Genomic DNA, 19,010 nt, shown 5'->3' on the forward strand with positions numbered 1-19,010 from the left:
TGCAGTTTAACATCATGGAATGTGAGGTGCTGGAGATGGGTACGAATAATGAAGACGGAGATTACGTGATGCAAGAGGCAGTCTTGGGGCATGTGACGCAGGAGAGGGATCTGGGGGATGGTAATACATATAGGGGGGTAAGCAGGCAGCTATAGGTTAAGCTAACGGGGTTTTTTGTTGCATCCAAAGGGGGTTAAATTACAAAACCAAGGAGGTAGATGTGAATATGATACAGGATATTTTGCACAGTCTTGGTCACCAGTCTGAGGAAGGACGTAGCTGCCATCGAGAGGGCGTCGAGTGACGACTGATGACTATGGGACGAGTTCGACTAAGCGATGGGGAGCGGCTGAAGGAGACTGGACTTTATACATGAGAAAGCAGGAGATATGATGGATATGATTAAGACAATGAATGGTGGAGATAAAATAAGTGCTGAAGAGTTATTTCAGCAGAATAAACCGAGATACGAGTAGGGGCCATAACTTGAGAGTAACAAAAGAGTGGAGTTCGGACAGTAATAATGCGTAGTTAATGCATGAAATGCTTTCCCTAGAAAGGTCGTGGCAAGAGAAAGAGTAGTTTGGTTTAAATTTGGAGGTAGAGGGGTATGGGGACATCAGTAGGACTTGGAGGTGGCTTGTATCGGATGGGGGAGAGTATCTGGTGTGCTGGTGGCACAGCCATGATGGGCTGATTGTCCTCCTCCTTCCTCAAACTGATATATATATATATATATATATATATATATATATATATATATATATATATATATATATATATACATACACACACACACACAAAAATATATTTTGATTCAGAAACCATTTTGTACAATTTAATTTGAGTCGGGGGGTGAACAATCATCAACAGCACATTCAACTTTTGATGAGCTCCTCTTGCAGACATCTCAATCCCTCCACAAGTAACAATCAATCACCCATCCACGACTCCAAGCTACCTCCCAACCCTGTCTGTGTGGGTGTAGTTTGTTCCCCTCTGAGTGAAAGACCTCCTCTCCCTCACCATCGTCCGTCCCTCTCTTCTTATTTTACTCTCGGGCCTCATGACTGGTCATGTCAATCTCCATTGTGCTGAAAAAACACCTCTTGCGCCTTTATTTTGTCCATTCCCTTCATCGTGTAGAACATTTTGGGAAACGAGAAAAGGATAAATGACGAGGAAACGAATTAAAAAAAAAAATGCAAATGACACCATTGAGCAATGATGTTTCACAACGCGAGGAGCTCCCCAACAACCCACAACATCCAGGGAATCCCCATTTTGTTGAACAGCCAATCGGAATGGCCGACACTCCTTGACGACATGAGGGATGACGACCGCCTCATGACTTCATGCGCGTCGACGTGCAGGCGCGCTCGCCGTGAGCTGACGTCACGCGCATGCGCACAGACTTATTTACGCGTCCGCCGCTATAAGCCACGCCCCGTTACCCGTCATTCAAGAGAAAGCCCCGCCCCTCTTCTCAGCAGTTAAAGGGCTTGTGGAGAAAAAGCGATATAAAGAGATTTCGACGTTTTTTGCTTCAACATTCGAACAGGTGCTCGTTGACGGCGGTTACCAGTGAGTCATCGCTGGCGGTGCGTTTCCGCAACGAGAGGCATTACTCGCTCGTTCGCCATTGCTCGTGTGTTCTTCTCATTCATTCTCTCGACTGTCTCAGTCTCTCTCTCTCTCGCTTTTTCTCGACTTGGAGCAGCATCGGCGAGAACAGCTGGTTCATCCGCTTTACTCCCGCCCCCTTCGAGGCTGCACCAAGTGACACGACGATGGTAGGCCTGGGTAGAGTCCGCTCAATGCAGGTCGTTCTGGAGCCCGTGGTTCCCGGGGACTCGGCCAAGCCTTGTTACCGCAGCGGGGAGACCGTGCGAGGTCGGGTCTCCTTGGACCTTCGAGCTCCGCTGCGGGTTCGCCTGCTGCGCCTGGAAGCCCGTGGTGGTGCCCAAGTCCGGTGGACCGAGTCCCGGAGCGCCGGTTCCAACACGGCGTACACTCAGAACTACAGCGACGAGCTCGAGTACTTCTGTCATCGAGACACTCTGTTGGGGAACACCGGTACGGTCTTCATGGGGGACGATGAGTCCGGAGAGCTGTTAACTACCACTGTGTATGATGACGTCACCATTAGGTGAACTTTAATCTGTGATCAGCAATTTATTGTGTGTAATCTCCTTAAAATAGCTATCAATGATCCGCAAACATGATTATATATATATATACATGGTCTCATTGTGTATTGCATGGCTGGACACCCAGGTGTACATCAACCATTAAATACTGTTCTTGAAACCGATCTGACCCCCCACTCCCCCCCCCTCCCTCAATCACTCCTCCGGTACTCGAAAGCTGCTCTTCGAGTTGCCAGCGTGGCCTCATGTGACTTGTGTCGACCTGACCATTTATTAACCTGCGGTTTTACCCCACCTGTCTATGCATTATGCCCTGGGTGGGCCGTTCTACTTGAATGCGTCTGTGTAATCTGCCGCTAGTAGTTTGCCATTGCCTGTATGGTGCTTCACACTGGTCACCTCCAACATGATGTGCCCTCGTTGCAAGGACGCTTACTCGGGTGTTCCCACGGTCACCATCAGGAAGGGTGCCCTTCCAGCACCGATCTATGAACACCTGTCCTTGCACTCGTTCATCTCTTTCCTTTCTAATTCCCTCTGCCCAGGTGTATCTTTACATCCAATAAGGATTCACAATTCCTGAATGTTTCTCAAAGTGCTGGTCGAGCTAAGAGCCATTGATTTGAGAAATCTGTTTGGTTCAGATGTGGACGTGCCAAGCATGCCGGTACATAGCGGTGGTGCTCTCGGTCCATTTGTGGAAGGTCTGAACGTCTCCAGAACCGGTCTTTGAGCTTTGAACCGTTGCTGACCTCACAAGTTCTCGTCATAACTATTTTGTCAATTATCAGCACCAATTGGAGCATCTGAGCCTTTATGTTTGAACAATGACCATCACAGTGCACCATTGTCTGCAGAAAGGTCTACTTGGGAACCATCACCGCCAGTTACCCTTGGGGCTGCTGTTGTTGTCTTGTTGAGCCGCATGACTGGCATCCTTGTACGAGGAGTTCTCAGAACGTTCAAAATGTTCTCAGAACGAGATGGCCACAATAGTCCAAGGAATGCCAGCGGTTTATATTTTTAAATGTATGTTTAGGAAATGGAGGGAAACTAATGCTTTCCTGCTAATTATGTCCACTTGTATGTTCAAAAATAAGTCGCTGGACCACTGTGGGCATCTCGTTCTGAGAACATTTTGAACGGCTTTCAGAGCAACCATTTATTTTTCCTACCGTGCCAAACCCCAAATCGCGTGCCATGATGTCGAGGGCTGCACCGGCAATTTTAGCGATGAAAGTTTGCCTCCAGATTGGGTCCAGTGATGCGGAGAGTGACTCGCAGTCTCGAAGATGTTACCACCAGATGACTAATTCCAATGACAAACGACAAGCCTGAAGCTTAACCACAATTATGTCCCCAAAGCTCCTGTTGGACTACCGAGAAAACTCGTAAGGAATAATTGGAGGAAAATGTAAGCTTAACAGTGTGTCCGTCTCAAGGTTGTCAGATTTAAAATGGATGATTCGTTTAGGTCTTTGTACGTGTTCTTTTAAAAAAATATATTTATTTATTTATTGTCCTGGAATGGCACAGTTCGTGCAAGGATCCAGACTCCGTCACGCCGGCGCGCGCCTGCTCAAACCGGCTTGTAGCCGCACTGGCTGTTCGCTCATTGGCCATGACGAGCATGCGTGCACCACGGGTGCGGTCCAGCTGGCATGTGGGCCAATGCGCACCATGGCTGCATACGTGGGTGGAGATTGACGAGGTGGGGAGAATAGGTTTACAGAATATGTAAGGAAGTTTTGTTGCTGTCATAAGTTTAAAAACGTGTTGATTTGGATTACACGTCTAAACGGGTGGGGGGGGGGGGTGATCTTCAACATCAGCACACTGGCAAAAACTATTTATTTATTTGTTTGAAACCACCACCCTTCCCTCTGTTTTCCCTCCTCCCACACGCTTTCCCTTAAATTCTCTTCTGTCCCTCTGGTCATTCCTTGCTGCTCAAATCTACCTTCCTCTGATCTTCCCCTCCTTGTTCTTCCACATCTCTCCAATTCCCCTTCTCATTTATTTTTGTGTTGTGCGTTACCACATCATGTTGGTTGCCTTCCCCTGGTTTATAAGATTGGTGATTTTTTTTTTTTTCTGTCCAATATTCCTTGTTGGGACACAAAAAGACAAATCATACATCCTGCACCAGTCAGACATTTGACAAATTTACTTAAATACCCGCTTATTACCGTCGTGTTGACGAATCAAATATCCATCTTGCAAAGCCAGCAATACTGAAGCACAAGTTTGTGATGCAAGTGCTGTATGTTCTTGGTTTTTCCTTCTTTTTTTTTTAAAGTTTTTTTTTTTTTTTTTGACAATAGGGTAGGGCCACAGTTGGGCACAACCACCAAGGGGATGAATGAGCAGAAAGGAGGAGGGTTGTGTTCGGAAGGGTTAATGGGGGGGGGGTGGTAATAAAGATCATGGGTCAGGATGGTGTGTGACATGAGTTGGCAGTGCACTGGCTGCTGAAACCCCTGGAGCGAAGAGAAAGACCGTTGGAAGTCAGTTGCATGGAGGGTAGAAGTGAGGAACAAAGGAGTTGAGGTGTGTAGCCAGTCAGCTGGAATTTAGAAGTTTCGCCAGAAGGAGGTTACTGGAAGAACGTGTGCATCCCACAGTTGCAGGGTAGGGTTGGAGTACAGAGCACAGAGGGAGCAATGTCGGAGAAGAGGCCGTTAAAAAAAATAGACCTCCGACCTGCCTGCGATGTGAAAGCAATAGACCATAGCCTTCAGCCTTTGTTGCTGGAGGTTTCAAAACCATTTTATGATGCATTTAGCGTTGGACTTTCCAACTGTAGATTGGACTCTTTGACATGTTTTAACAGGAGTCCCCAAATCATGGTGTGTGATGTCGGTGAAAACCCCACAATTTCCAGGTGTTTTACGATTCCGCACCAACGTTTCGGTACTTCGAACTGGATGTGGACGTGCAGAAAACAATGCAAGTCTCGCACAAGCCCGGGCAGATCTGAACATCAAGTTTGCCTGTTTTTAAATTGTCATCAGCTCATGAAAACTGGAATTTTAGATCGTAGCTGTGACGTGTCCTGTGATTATGTTTAGAACAAGAGATTGACCAGAAACTGGCGATTAAAGACCCCACACGTGAATCGAGGAGATTAGATTGTTGTTGGACTGTTGGAGGAAATGTTTTGTCAAGTTTCCAGAAGTATTATAACTTGCATCATTGTACGCAGTTAAAAGTGTACTTGCCAGATGAAAAGCGTTAAATCCTTTCCATTTGCTGATTAGTGAAAATATTTGATGTCCGCGTGCCTCAAATTCTGACCAAATTTGGTCATAATGCAGATGGGTAGAATTTTTGGCCTGACTCACCTTGGCTGGATTCATGATTCGGGATACGAGGTTCAAATCCTACCAACGTCTTGTAATAGATGTTGAAGTCTCTTCGTATCCTCATTCTGGATGTGACTTGTGTGTTGAGTGTTTTAAATAAATAAATAAACAAGGCCTTCAATAGGACAAAACACATTGATGCCATTGCTCGTTGATAATGGCGGAAAGCCAATTGGTGTCGATGGCAGAGATGCCTGAGCATTTTATGAAACCGAGTCGTGGAAATTGGGCAATTCATGACAAAGTTGTTTTTAAATGTTTTGAGTTGCCATTGTTTGTTCCAATACGCCCGGATGAGTTTATCGACGAGATGGCTTGAGGCGAACGTTGATGCCATGCATTTGTGAACACGAATCTCGCTGACTGTTGTTATTGTCACAATGAGATCTGGAAGGAAGTGCTTAAATCTCTTTCTGCAGTTTATTATTTTATTTTTCTTATTATTCTTTCTTTTTCCTCTCGCGCCGTCCACGGCGCGCACAGCTGTAAGATTTGGCATCGGGCCTGGCTCAGCCTGGTGCAAAATGTTGGCATGAAGGCTCGCCTCTTGAAACCTTGCACCGTGTGCTACCGCATGCCACGTTTACCCAACAGCTATGAAGCTGTTGACAAGGGCAAATGAAGAATTGGAATTGAAATGTTTCCTGACCCAGTATGTTATCTCTTATCATTCGTACTAATATTATTATTATTATTATTTAATACATGATTGCTTACATGCGTTTTCTTTCTCCACTCCCTATTTGGTGAGGTCCATGAATGCAAGTCTGGTCCAAGCACATTTTGTTCTTCCCTGATGTATGGCGAACCGTTCAATGCCTCACCATCACTAACTAAATGGTTGGTGTGCGGCTCAGTTACTGTGACTGTGCTCTGTGACACTCAACCAAATTAAAAATGAATCGATCAATAAATTTGATGGCGATTTAATTTTGCATTTCTCGGTGAAGGTCTTTGTTTACCAACCTATTGCTTGGCTTGGTTGCCTCGTGCTCATATTTGATTGCAGGGGCCTCATCGTAAACTGTCACTCTGGTGCTTTTACAGGCAGATTATTACATCAATGAATTCACCATCCCTCGGATGGGACATTAAGCTGGGGACTCGTCTGGTGGATGTTAAGGATCCAAGGGTGTCTCTTTCAAAGAGTATGTGATTGTTGCCAGCACCATGGCCATGCCAATTCCCCCCCCATAACCAGCTTTGGGGGCTCTACAAATTCCCTCCTCCTTCCCCCTCCCAAGTTGGGGCTCTGGAATCCTTTTCCAACTTTGGACTGGGATACGACAATAACAACTACTTGGTGGCAGAGTCAGTCAGTGACACTGGCTGGAGCACCGCTCTGATCCGGGAAGGTTTGATTCCCAACCTGGCTGAGTCATACCAAATGCTTAAACAACCATGGTACGTGCTGCTCCCTTGCGAGATGCCCAGCATTTAAAGGATAGAGCTCGGTTAAACACCTTGGGTTGGCATCCATGGAGAAGAGGAAATTTGTCCTTAATTGCCCTGCTGAGTGTGGAGAGAAAAAGCGACGTCATAAAGATGGTGCCACCGGTGCCCAGAGCACTCTCAGAAGTGATGTCAGTTCCCTCAAGCCCAGCAGCTGTTTGTCTGAAGTCGAATGCGGTGTTGTCTCGTGTATGTCTGTGCATGCATGTGTGTGTGTGATTTGCTTTGCGGCTATGCACGAACCTTGGACTTGTGAAACTTCCCTCCCTCCCCCACCACCTTCCCCCTTTTCCACTCCTAACAATGATGTCATGCTCGTGGAGTTGGTGATTGTTCAGGTCTTGTCATATTATACAGGTTGTTGGGGTGTGTAGGCTGGCAGGATGGCTTTGAGGTACGCACACTCACCTCAAAGCTGCCTAGCCTGTCTTTGATTCCCTGCCTAGCTATAAACTGTCATCCTGGTGTTTCACCAGGCAGGGTGATTCATCAATGTGTATGCCATCCCTCGGATTGATGTTAAATGGGTATCCTGTCTGTCAGCATTCGTTTGTGGACGTTAAAGGTCCCATGGTGTCCTTCGCGAAGAGTAGGCGAGCTATCGCCGGCACCCTGAACAAATTGCTAACTCGTCAAACGTCAGGCCTGACCAGCTGGTCCGTGAAGACTCGGGCCTAGCTTCCCCTGGGAGACTCCACAAGAAAGGTGGGATAATTGTGGCCAGTGAAGAATGAGAAAAAGGTTGTTTGGGTGTCCTCATGGAATTTCTGTGTGCAAATGGACCCGTTGGTGTTGATCTCTCTGGGCCAGATTTCAAGCAGTCATAGGAATCAAATCTTCACCAAAGGACAGTGTTTGAAATGTGGACCTGGGATCCTTGCCGTGTTATTGGTATATTCAGATGGGAGCAACGAAAAGAGACTGCCCCAAAAGTGCTTACTTTACTCCTCCTTTCTCTTCTTCTTCTTCTTCTAAACATTTCTACCATTACGTGTGCCATTAAAAAAAAAACAAGTTGGAATCCTTTTGTCGTGTTTGCTTCTGTTCGAACACAGACAGTTCTGTTCCTTATTTGTAAAATGCAACGCTCCTGGTGAAGGGACTTGTTTTTCTCAGGTGTTCAGCCTTTCACCCAAGGGATTATAGTTTGTTTTGTTTGGTTTTTTTTTTCTCCCAGCAACCTGGCAGAGCACCACAATTATATTGGCAGAATTTCACGATGGTCATTAAATTAAATAATAAATTCGACTTGTTTGCCAGTTTTATTATTTCCGATTGTTATTCCATTTTTTTTTTTTTTCGTGAGATGACTTTTCAAAAGGTGCACAGGTGAGAGGTGAAAGCAAAGCGACGAGAAGATGTGCAATCTGAATGTTAAAAGAAAAGAAGAAAACCTCCAGATCGACCGGGCCCGATTCCTCGGATACTTGTGGTGGCACACCGCTTGTGGTGATGCCATTCTGTGGGACATTGTTAGCCGGTCCAACGTTGACCTGGAACGACGCAAGGTGGTCGCACCGTGCTCGGAACCCACCATTTTCATTGCTCGCAGTATCGCGTGAAGGGAGAAGAGTCAACAGTTTAACAGCTCGTTCTTTACGATCCAGTGCAGCTCGAGGTGGCGAGTAAACGGGTTCATGGTTCGAGCAGTTCTGCTCAGGCTTGCGGTATTGCACGCACATAGGGGGTGCTTGGTAACCCAAAGGTGAAACGTGCTGCAAAAAAAATAAACAACCGGCCTACACCGAAAAATTGTTCAGTTTGATGATCGTTCCACGAACATAAGGGTACAGGATGACATTTTAGATGTTTTGATGCATTGTTGCCCTCATCCTGTTTTATTGTTTATTTCGAATTGTACCAGAAAAAGCCAGTTTCCCAATTTGACAAAGGAAAGCATGTCGGTTCATAAACTTGAACATTCAGTAAAATAATTTGCTATTTATAAATGCTTCAGAGTATTTTTTTTTTGTATAAAACACAAAATATGGGCTATTGTGGTTTCCAACAACACCTCCCCCTCTTCCCTCCTCCTTTCTTGTGCTACAGATGTCGATAGATCTGATGAACAGCTGCTGGTCCTGCCATCTGGACGTCATGAGTTTGATTTCAGCTTCGTGCTCCCAGCAGGGTAAGCAAAGGCTGGTGATGGTGGCACACACGTACCATCGTGCCGGTCAATTGTTTTTACATCTTGATGAAGAACCACCTGCGGTTAAGTCGTACTACAAATCGCCGACTTGGTCAGCATCGTGTACAAAACGGGCTCGATTATCGAATTAATGGGCTCAGTTGTAGCTTTGGTCATTGTGAAAAGCTGTTTCCTTTTTTGGGGAGTTTTGATGCAAAATGGCGTCTTGCCATGAGTGCAAAACAAGTTGAGCGGCGCTTGCTGAGAAATTTGACATTTCAACGCAGCAGCTCCAGGGCTGTGAACTCTGCGATGCACAGAACTTCATGCGTTTCAGACGGCCGCACATCCTCGGTAAACGACGTGCCCCCAAATTGCTGTTCGAACGCTCATGCTTATCACACACTGTGCACCCTCACAGTCCTTGGCTCCGTATTTAAAAGTCCACGGCACTTGTGGTTTTGCGGTTGTGCATGAAATGCACGCCGCAGAGAAGTCGCACGTAACAATCTTGGCAACAGTGGAGCCAATGGCGAGCAAGAGACGCTAACTTGGGGATCCAATGACAGGAAAGGGAAGGTGGAGTCAACAGGAGCAGAGCATCTGGATTCAAGCACAGAAATCTGTAAACAAGAAAAAAAAAGAAAAAAGTCCTTTGGGCATGGATGGTCCCAGTACATGATTTTCAACGTAACCTTGCTCAAAAAGTGAATTTTTATTTTTTTTTAACCCTTTAGCTTGACAGCTGGGTTTGCATTCTACCTTTAACGATTCCTTTGCGAATGACCTTCACACCTGTTGTACCTTGCCATTGTTGTGGTGGTATTGTGTTGAAGCCAGTGCGATGCTTTCTGCGACATTATAAAAGGACGACCCGATATGCGGATTCCAAGGCGAGGGAGAGCAGAATGGCACCGCTCACTCGGGCTGGTGTTGAGCCGTACATAGAGGGTCTTTGTGTCCAGAACAGAAAGGGTAGTATTGTTAATTTGAACAGCTGGAGACAAAACAGTGTTTGTTTCTTTAATTTGTTTGATCTCTGTTTTTTGGTATCAAGATGTAGGGTAGGGGGGGGGGATGGTCTGTTCCATGCCATTGCTCAGGATCCAAATGTGAAAGTCCGTCTGCTGAATGTAATACATAGAGCGTGGACATGTTAATTAGTTGATTTTGTGCAACACAATCCAATATTGCTGGACTTGCACAGGGCAGGACGCCTGCTTAGGCACACACAGAAGGCAGTGTTTATTCTTTTGGTATTATTTCTTTGTTTTTCTCTTTGTTGTGCTCTGAAATCCACACAATGCATCTGGGTGATTGTTCTGTTACTTTGTACATCGCAGAATGCGCAAAACCGGCCTGCCTTGCAGATCTCCGTTCGTGTTTGCCAAAAAAAATCCGAATCCAAACTACCCCTTTCCTCGAATTGCCGATTCGGCTGCTTTTCCTTCATTTGGCTGCTTCTGCTTCAAACTCAGGATTTGGGAAGAGATTAAACTCGATGCGGTCATGCTGTCTCTTTTGTTCTTTTTCTTTTTTGCTTGGCTTCAACAGGGAGGAAGTTGAAGACTTGGCAATAACTAGCTCTTATTTGGTTGTTGGCGCAATCAAAATGTGCTACGCCCAAATGTGGAGTATATTTGAAATTAATAAAATGTTGTTGTTCTCGGAATGTGCTTTCTTTCAGAATGCCTTTGTTTTGACATATTGGTTGTTTTTTTTTTTCTGTTTACGTTGAGGTCGAGAGGCTTGTGGGTGCAACTCCTCTCGGCAAATAGTAATCTGACGGCTGTTTTAACAAGCTGCCATGAAGTTAACACGTGTTTCTTTTTGAACATCATTCTATTTATCATCCCCAATTATTCCCAACACCTCGTGGGGTCGACCTGGCACGGTTGCTTTTTTTTTTTTGTCTAAGTCTTTCACGGACTGCTTGGCCAGGCATGAAAGTCGACTGAAGCTGGCAGGAATTTGGAATTTGTTCAGGGTACCGGCGATAACTTGCCTGCATTTTGCGAAACTCTGTGGAATCTTTAACGTCCACCAATGACCGGTGCCGGAAAACATGCCCTCTGACTTTAACGGCCATCCGATGAATGATGCACACATGCATTCACGGCTGGTTTGAGATTTGAACCCAGGCTAGACAGCTTGAGGGAGAGTACACATACCGAGACTCTATCCCGCCAGCCTTGAGTTTCCATTGATTGCTGTGTTTTTTACGTGAAAACTGTCACAAAAGATGTTCAAGCCGTGGGTACAGGCCGTGTTTTGTCGTTGGTTGCTGTTTTATGGTTAAAAGAGAAGGGAAGACATTTGCTGATGTTTATTAAACCCACTCCTAATTATGACCTATTATCTTTACCTTTGTCTATCTAGAGCCTTGCCGAACTCGTTTGAAGGAAAATACGGTTGGGTGCGCTACTGGGTGAAGGCAAAGCTGTTCTGTCCTTGGAGTCTGGCACGCCGAGCCAGGGCTGAAATCACCGTACTGGAGAGCGTCGACCTGAACACCCCACCCTTGCTGGTCAGTGATGGATCTCACTAAGTTGTGCAATATGTTGTGTCATTCTTAAGTTTGTCCTCCACCATGACCATCTTCTCTTTCTCTTTCTGTTATTTTTCACTTCAGTTAACTGCTTCCACCCTCAGCCAGCAGCAATGTCTATATTCCTGACATGACTCACAAGAAAGGTGTGCTTCTGAGTGCGTGAGGTGGGACCATCATTAAATGCACCAAAAGGTGTGGCTGACAGCCCCGTGGCATGTATATAAACTTTAGGGTTTCTTATTTATTTATAGCAACCTGCCAGATGAGTGTTGCAGGTTGCAGTACTGAACAACATTGACTCATTTTAAAATGGTTTGATACAAAAAAAACAAAAAAAATGATCAATATTTTCCCCCACCCCCCCCACTCGTTTTGTGTACAATTATAAGCCATTGCTTGTTTGAGGCCATTTATGTGCTTTTGTTGCTTGTCTCGGAGCAGTGGCTGTTGAAGTGGCATAGTGGAGGTGAAACCAGATTTGGTATTCAGGAAAGGCAGAGTTTGTGGGTGAGGGGAAAGGCTGGCTTGGGGTGGATTAAAAAAAAAAAAAATGAAAAAGGAAAGGTTACTGATGTAAATGGTTGTGCATTTCTGGGAAGCACAAATGAAAACCATCTCAGATAGGCACGGCTCATGGAGCCTTGTACAGCGGCAATACAGACTCGCACCGATGTCGCACTTCTCACAAACCCAGGATGTGCGTTAGTTTCTCAAGCTATTGGCACGAGCATCCTAAATTTGTGGGAACTCGTTTATTCAGAGCAGGAAGGAAAAGGCAGCTTGGATAGCTGTTCGCTACCTTTCAACAAATGGCCCCTTTTACATTGACCTCTATTTTTCTCCCACACCCACTCCTTTCCTTCCCATTAACACTTCCTTTTTCATCATTACTTGCTTTTGACATTTCAAAGAATGTATTTTCAAAAAAGAACAAGGGCTTTTTAAGGTACATTAAAACACTGTTTAATGTTGTGTGTGTGTGTGTGTCAAAGTTTATTTTGAACAAAATATGTACAATAGACTCTTGCAGCATGTACTGCATTTGAGGCCACAAGTTGCCTTGAAGCACATCAATGAAATGCTCTATAGAACTTTCTTCGATGGACTTGCAAGCTCCAAGATATGATGGAAGCCAAACATTTCCTTCTTCATCTCGTGGGTTACTCTCCTGGAGGCAACACAAGTATGGTTCTGCTTTCCAGCCTGTACCAAACCCGTATGCTGCATACCTGCCATCCAGTAGTCCCGAGACCTGGACACGAGCTTGGAGCCAGCAGGACCATGGACAACTGCAGTAACTCACCGTGTATGATTGGCGTTCTCCATCTTCTTAGATTCTAATATCTCTTTACTTCTGTCCCATATAGGAAAGAAGAAGGTAGAGTGGCTCAGAATACCGTGTACTTGGGAGTGCATCTACCTCCAGATGGTGCACCTTCAAGCCTTACTGCATTTCTGGGCTCAATCCTGAACCTCACCACAGGTTGAGGTGCCATTGAAAGAGATCCTGTGGTCCAAGGACGTGAAGCCTGCAAGCTCGTTTCATCTGCTTCTTATCCCAGGTAATCTGCAGACGAGACCTGCTGCAAAACCATCTCGTTCTTCTCCGTCTTGCAAGGCTGGAGTCTGCTGGGTGGCATGCAGAATGGAGCACAGGTGGGTTGTTCGATTGTGGGCTTCCAAGATGGCGGAGCTTCACCTACTTCTCAAGGACCCTTGTGATGCAACCAGACTCTTCCATCGGAGCATCCCGGCCAGAGGAAATGGTAGTTAACAATTCTATTCTTTTATTTTATTTTATTTTTTTCTCCTTGCTTTGGTCAGCATACCTTGTGGGCAACTACAAACGCTGTAGTAAGGGAGCACCACTGCCGGGGCCTCTGCTACTATCCAAGGTAGTGAGAGTGTCATCTCACTTCATCGGCAAAAGGGATTGTCCTTATTGGGGAGGGCTTGCTTTCCTGGACTCCACATCTCCGTCGAGTGGTATTCTGAGCTCCTTTTGTCACCGGTTGTCGTGCAAGCTGTGGGATGCAGGATCAACACAATACAGTTTGGCGACTGCAAAGCCCAACCACCTTCACAGCAGCAACTTCAAAAAAGCATTTTGAAGGGGCAGTGATGGTGGGGGTGGTGAGGGTTGGTTATTGCTGCCTTATTGCCAAATCTTGCTTTCGTCAAGCAAGTTAAATGACACTGTTGGTTCCTTAACTGGTCCAAAATTACACCTGAGAAACAGCTGTAAACTTTTCTTTCCTGGAAGCCCTTTGCAAATTGATGAAGCAATATTTAGGTTGCTGGATCTATACAATGTGTAATGACAATGGGTTTGTCCAAATTAAGGCAGTCATCACCTGATTAAAGGGCAAAAAGGCCAAACGGTTATGCATGCTTTGTGTAACTACGTTGCAATTCTGATATGTATAAGCAACATATGAAAGGTAAGTTGGCTCGTTGATGTTGAATTTTACCCTCCCCCACCACCCTTTCTCAATCTCTCCCTCCACTGCAATACCTGTGCACCTGCTATTTTGGTTGTTTCATTGTTGTACAATGAAAATGCATCGATTTCATCATGATGATTTCCTCCAGTTGATTACATAGACTGATCACGGTCCATCTTTATCTCCATCCCCATGTTTACTGCTGTGTAGATGCCGGTTGCCGAGTCAAAACAACGTATGGTTCGCAGTTGGCTCTGCATGGCGGGAAACGTCTCGATATCTGCCAAAATAGCACGCAAGGGTTATTGCCTCGGTAGGTCATCCACTGAACTAAGAATCCTCAAACTCTCCGTATCTTACACTGTGCATCGTTTTTTTGTTTGTTTATTTTTGTTCAAATAAGCATACCTTTGCTTTTGACCTTGTGCATTATTTATAATTTTCTTTCCTTGCATTGTGCAGTAGTCACTTTACCTCGCTTTACTGCTGCATTCAGGATAACGTTGTGTAAAAATCTTGCTTTTGTTATGTGTTGTTGAAAACGGACAATTTAATTGTTTTACAACACTGCACCTCAACATGCAGCTGTCAACGAGATAGAGATAGAGACGGATAATTTTGGAAGCAACAATCCCAATACGGCTTAAGACTCGATGGCCAGGCCCTGCAATCCAGCACTGCTCACCACTTCATGACATGTTTTGTCATCTAGCTGTTTTCTGGACTATAAATCACAGGCACGAGCTAAGGATAGCTGAGGTTTTCAAATGCCAGGATGGTCTTGATGTGCTCCTCATTTAAAGCTGTTTTTAATTTATTTTGTTGTTGTTCTCTTCCAAAGCATCACATTTATCTTGTGGGGTAAAGCAAGTCTTCTATATTTTACAGATTAAATGGTATTACTACTACTACTACTACGACTACTAATACATCATTTGTTGCATATTGTATCTTCTAACATCCCTAGGAGAGGCCATTCCAGTAAACGCGGAGTTTGAGAATGCCACGTCGCGGCCATTTGTGGCTCGAGCTGCCCTCTATCAAACGCAAACCTTCCTGGCAAAGGGACGGGTAAAGCGCGTACGGCAACTGGTGGCCTCTATCACAGGCGAGACGCCCGTTGCCCCGGGTAGCCGTCAAGTCTGGGAGGCGCGTTCCTTGGAGGCACCTCCCGTCTGTCCATCTGTTATCAGCTGCAGCATTATCCGCGTGGAATATAACTTGGTGGTAAGTCAAATGGTGACTTGCTCTTCTGTAAGGAAGGTTTGTTTATCTGCTGTATTAATCCAGTTCACCTCTTTCGGTTGGAGCAGGTTAATAACCAGTAATACCTTTTTTTTGACATGGGTAACATTGCATTTTGTTATAGTAATACATTTATTTGTTGTTGTTTTTTAACCTAGGTTTGTGCAGACGTTAAGGTTGCATCCAAGGTATGCCTAGGCCTGCCTGTTGTTCTGGGCACGGTCCCACTGCATGCATGGAGTCGTTCTTCTAGTATCAGCAGCCAGAGCAGCACGGCATCCAGCTGGGACAGCGGGTCTCTCCCTGTTCCCGAGGGTGAGCCACCACTGTAAAAGTCATAAAGCTCTGATGTGTTTCTGGATCCAAGATTTGTCTTTTGTGAATTGAATATGCACTCAAGGAAATATTGATTATTTGTCTCGGACAGCAGGGAATGGACGTTTTTTAAATTTCTCTTTTTATTTTTTTTTTTGTATCCGCACGATAATGCAAACGCTTGGTTGTATGAAGCTGAAATTTTGCAAACTCTTTCAATCCGAATCTCGGGATATCGTTGCATTTTGGTGCAACTGTACAAATGTGAACAGAAGGTCTCACGTTGGAGTATGCGCTTTTTCAGCGATAACTCAAGAATGTTGAGGAGTAGGGCAGAAGGTTGCGTACCGCTCGAGGCTGTGCCAAAGATTGTGCCGATGAAATATTTTTATGCAATTTACCATAGCTTGGTGATTGTCCCAGGTTTGAGAATGCAGAAGTTTCTTCAACAGTGATCGTCAATGACTGACCTTTTGACGATGAATATGTATGCACTTGTGGTTTTGATACACACTATGCTTGTACGGTATTTCTTGTGTTTGCATTTGTATTACATTTTGTCTTGTGTTGAGCTCTGTTTGTTTGGTGGTGGTGTAAATGTTTGCAAACCCACATGGTGAAAGACTGACCTTTCACACTGTTGTTGCATGGCACTGGGCCTGTAAGCATTGGCAACATGGTGACCAAGATCTTCATTTTGAAAGGCTCACAAATTTTCAAAAAAAAAAAAAATTTTTTTTTGAGAGGTGGTGGGGGGGGGGGGGGTATATCTTGCTGAAACATGCACTCTTTATAAAGTTTGAGGATACACATGTAGTCTTTTATATATTGTGTAAATTCAAAAAGTTCGAGATTGATTGCTGTTTTAATCGGTGCCTGTTGGACTCTGGACCCTCGCTTAGTGCATGCTGAAGTGAAAGAATTTTAGGTTCACAGGCTGGGTAAACTAGCAATTAAGCTCACTGTGTTGGCACTAGTCATTAATCAAAGGACAGCTTGTTGTACTTCACAAACATCTTGCATGTCTATCTGAGTGTCATTAAGGATGTAAAATGAAGTAAAACACCCCAAAAAGGATCTTTTATAACATAATTGCTCGAGTTGTTGGCGTGGCTTTTGTTGTTTGTGTGCTCTTCTGTGTCTTTCCAAAGGGTTCCTGCTGCCATAGAATAATGAATGTTACCGTTGGAACCACAACTTTAAGCTCTCGATCCCCGAATGAGGGGCTTTTAAAACAGGAACGATATACGATTAAATGGCCATGGTTTTGTTCCAAGAAAATCGATTATCAGTTTTCCAACAGTACCAATATTATTATTATTATTATTATTATTTGACGGAACCCTTTAGAATGAAGTGACAGACAGATGCATATCCTTTTAGTAATGGGTACATTGTTTTTGTGAAACAATTAAGACGACTTTCTTTCTTTTTTCAGCTCCACCAAGTTACGTGACTATTGCGGGAGGAGAAGAAGAAGATTCGAATGTGGAGGATGAAGTTGAGGGGTGTGATTGTGGCAGTTCTTGTGGCCCAGCTCTCTCCTTGCTCCTTGGCGGTCCGGAGACTGTGCAATCTCTTCTGGAACAGTTCCGCTTGCAGCCACCACCAATGTATTCCGAGGTCAGTCCCTTCACTCTTACTTTTTAGGTCATTCTTTGGCATCTTCATTGTGATAGCAAACTTGAATATCTTCTCACATTGCTTTCAGGTTTTGTAACTTTCTTGTTTAATATATGTTGATGCTTATGTATTTTTTTTTTCACCCCATCACCCCCCCCCTTCCCCCACACTTCCTCTCCAGAGTGATCCAAACCCATTACCACGCTTGGAGAAGTACACCTCTCGAGCAGTTCATTGAACACCTTGCATCCTGAGCTCGTGCTCGCATTGCTTAAAATGCGACTCCTTTTTTCTCCTCCTCTGGAACCTTCGGTGCGATGAAGAATCGTAATGGGAATGATTGCAGAGAACCTGTAATGAGGTGGTATCTGTGGGCGTTAGATGAAAACGATCCAAATCGTTTGCTGCTGCGATTGTAGTCTGCTCCAAACATGCCACTTATCTACGCCGAGTGGAAAAGATTCTCAGTTATGTGCACTCTTGCCAGGCCACAAGTGCAAAAAAACAAACAAACAAAAAACTACAGTTTGACTTGTGTGCAAACTACAGTTTTTTTTTAATCACAAGATTGGCAAGGGTGGAGAGAAAAAATAATCTGTAAAGCTTTGGTACATGGTGGTCGGCGAAGACACGAACAATGATAGTGCTTCAGCCTGTTGTTTCACTTTTAGCACGTTCAGGAAGCTGAGGATAGAAAACAAAGGCTTTTTTCACAGGCTGCAAGTGTCTGATTACAGATTAAATAAACTTTTTTTTTTCCAAGTATTTTTTTTTCAGTGAATCAAACTAAAGCTGGGCAGAACTCGAACCATTGAAAAGAGCATTCCCCACGTTGCTTTTGAAGGCCGTTGCCGATGCAGGATCACTTCAGAATATCCGTGCACACATCGATAACTACATTGGGCATCCAGGCACAGCAGGGGAAGTTGCTGTTTGGAAACGAGAAGTCCTCACCTGTGGTTCCTCTAATTGGTACAATGTTTGAGATTACTAAAATCAGAGCCAATTGTAATGGTTTCTCAGATCTAGTGCCTAAGCGAGTAAGTTATGACTTTGTCATAGCTACTTAAGCTAAAAAACATGAGGTTTTGTTTTTGTCAAAAATAAACTAAGCTGAGCCATTGATCAAACTATGACATCACTGCAGAGCACTTCATTTCCTGGCGCTTTAACTTGAGCGGAATCTCCTTAAATACTGTGGTTGATTTATTGTCTGGGAGGGGGGGTTGTGGTTTGAACTCTGGTTTGAGAAAAGCTACTGCTTTCAAAATGTATGGCACAAGTCAACAACCTGACACAAATGTGGAACAAACAAGACCGCCGTGTTAGTCAAGACTTTACTGACAACAGATACCAAATCTGATAATTGTGTGGGGTGCTTTGTGTTTTGCTTGTTTTTTTTTCGGACCAACTGTTTTTGTTTTTTTTCATGCAAGGAGCAAGCCTGTGCAAAATGTATATTCCCAACACAAGAAAAGGAAACTTTACTCAATTTATTGAGTATTCAAACATTGAATAATTTGTAGCAATTCTTTCTCCCTTCCACAGCCTATTCTATTTGAATCCCAGGCTACTTTTGATGCCAGGCACTGCTTTTTAAGTTGTGGTGGTTGTACTGTTAACCTTTTTGTACTGTTAACCCTTTGAAACAATCGATTGAAGAAAGGGAATAAACCACAGCCGTAGGGATTGGAGTGAACACGAGCCATGGGCCCATGTAACACTTTCCACACT

At 44.5% G+C, this 19,010-nt stretch overlaps 1 protein-coding gene across 1 annotated transcript in view; it reads left to right on the top strand.

Moving 5' to 3' along the window:
• The first annotated feature begins 1,490 nt into the window (after nucleotides 1–1,490).
• Nucleotides 1,491–19,010, top strand: part of LOC147027740 (arrestin domain-containing protein 3-like) — a 17,645-nt gene continuing 125 nt past the window's right edge. Inside the window, exons 1-8 of the mRNA XM_085877300.1 lie at nucleotides 1,491–2,076; nucleotides 9,017–9,098; nucleotides 11,478–11,625; nucleotides 14,304–14,406; nucleotides 15,061–15,320; nucleotides 15,497–15,653; nucleotides 17,092–17,276; nucleotides 17,458–19,010. The exon at nucleotides 17,458–19,010 is cut by the window's right edge and continues 125 nt beyond it. Coding sequence (XP_085733426.1) covers nucleotides 1,791–2,076; nucleotides 9,017–9,098; nucleotides 11,478–11,625; nucleotides 14,304–14,406; nucleotides 15,061–15,320; nucleotides 15,497–15,653; nucleotides 17,092–17,276; nucleotides 17,458–17,514 — 1,278 coding nt within the window. The 5' untranslated portion in view covers nucleotides 1,491–1,790 and the 3' untranslated portion in view covers nucleotides 17,515–19,010. The remainder of the gene's footprint in view (nucleotides 2,077–9,016; nucleotides 9,099–11,477; nucleotides 11,626–14,303; nucleotides 14,407–15,060; nucleotides 15,321–15,496; nucleotides 15,654–17,091; nucleotides 17,277–17,457) is intronic.

This window comes from Eptatretus burgeri, chromosome 4, assembly GCF_056783735.1.
Source record: "Eptatretus burgeri isolate ZD-2024b chromosome 4, Ebu_testis_v1, whole genome shotgun sequence".
In the NCBI taxonomy this organism is placed as follows: domain Eukaryota; kingdom Metazoa; phylum Chordata; class Myxini; order Myxiniformes; family Myxinidae; genus Eptatretus; species Eptatretus burgeri.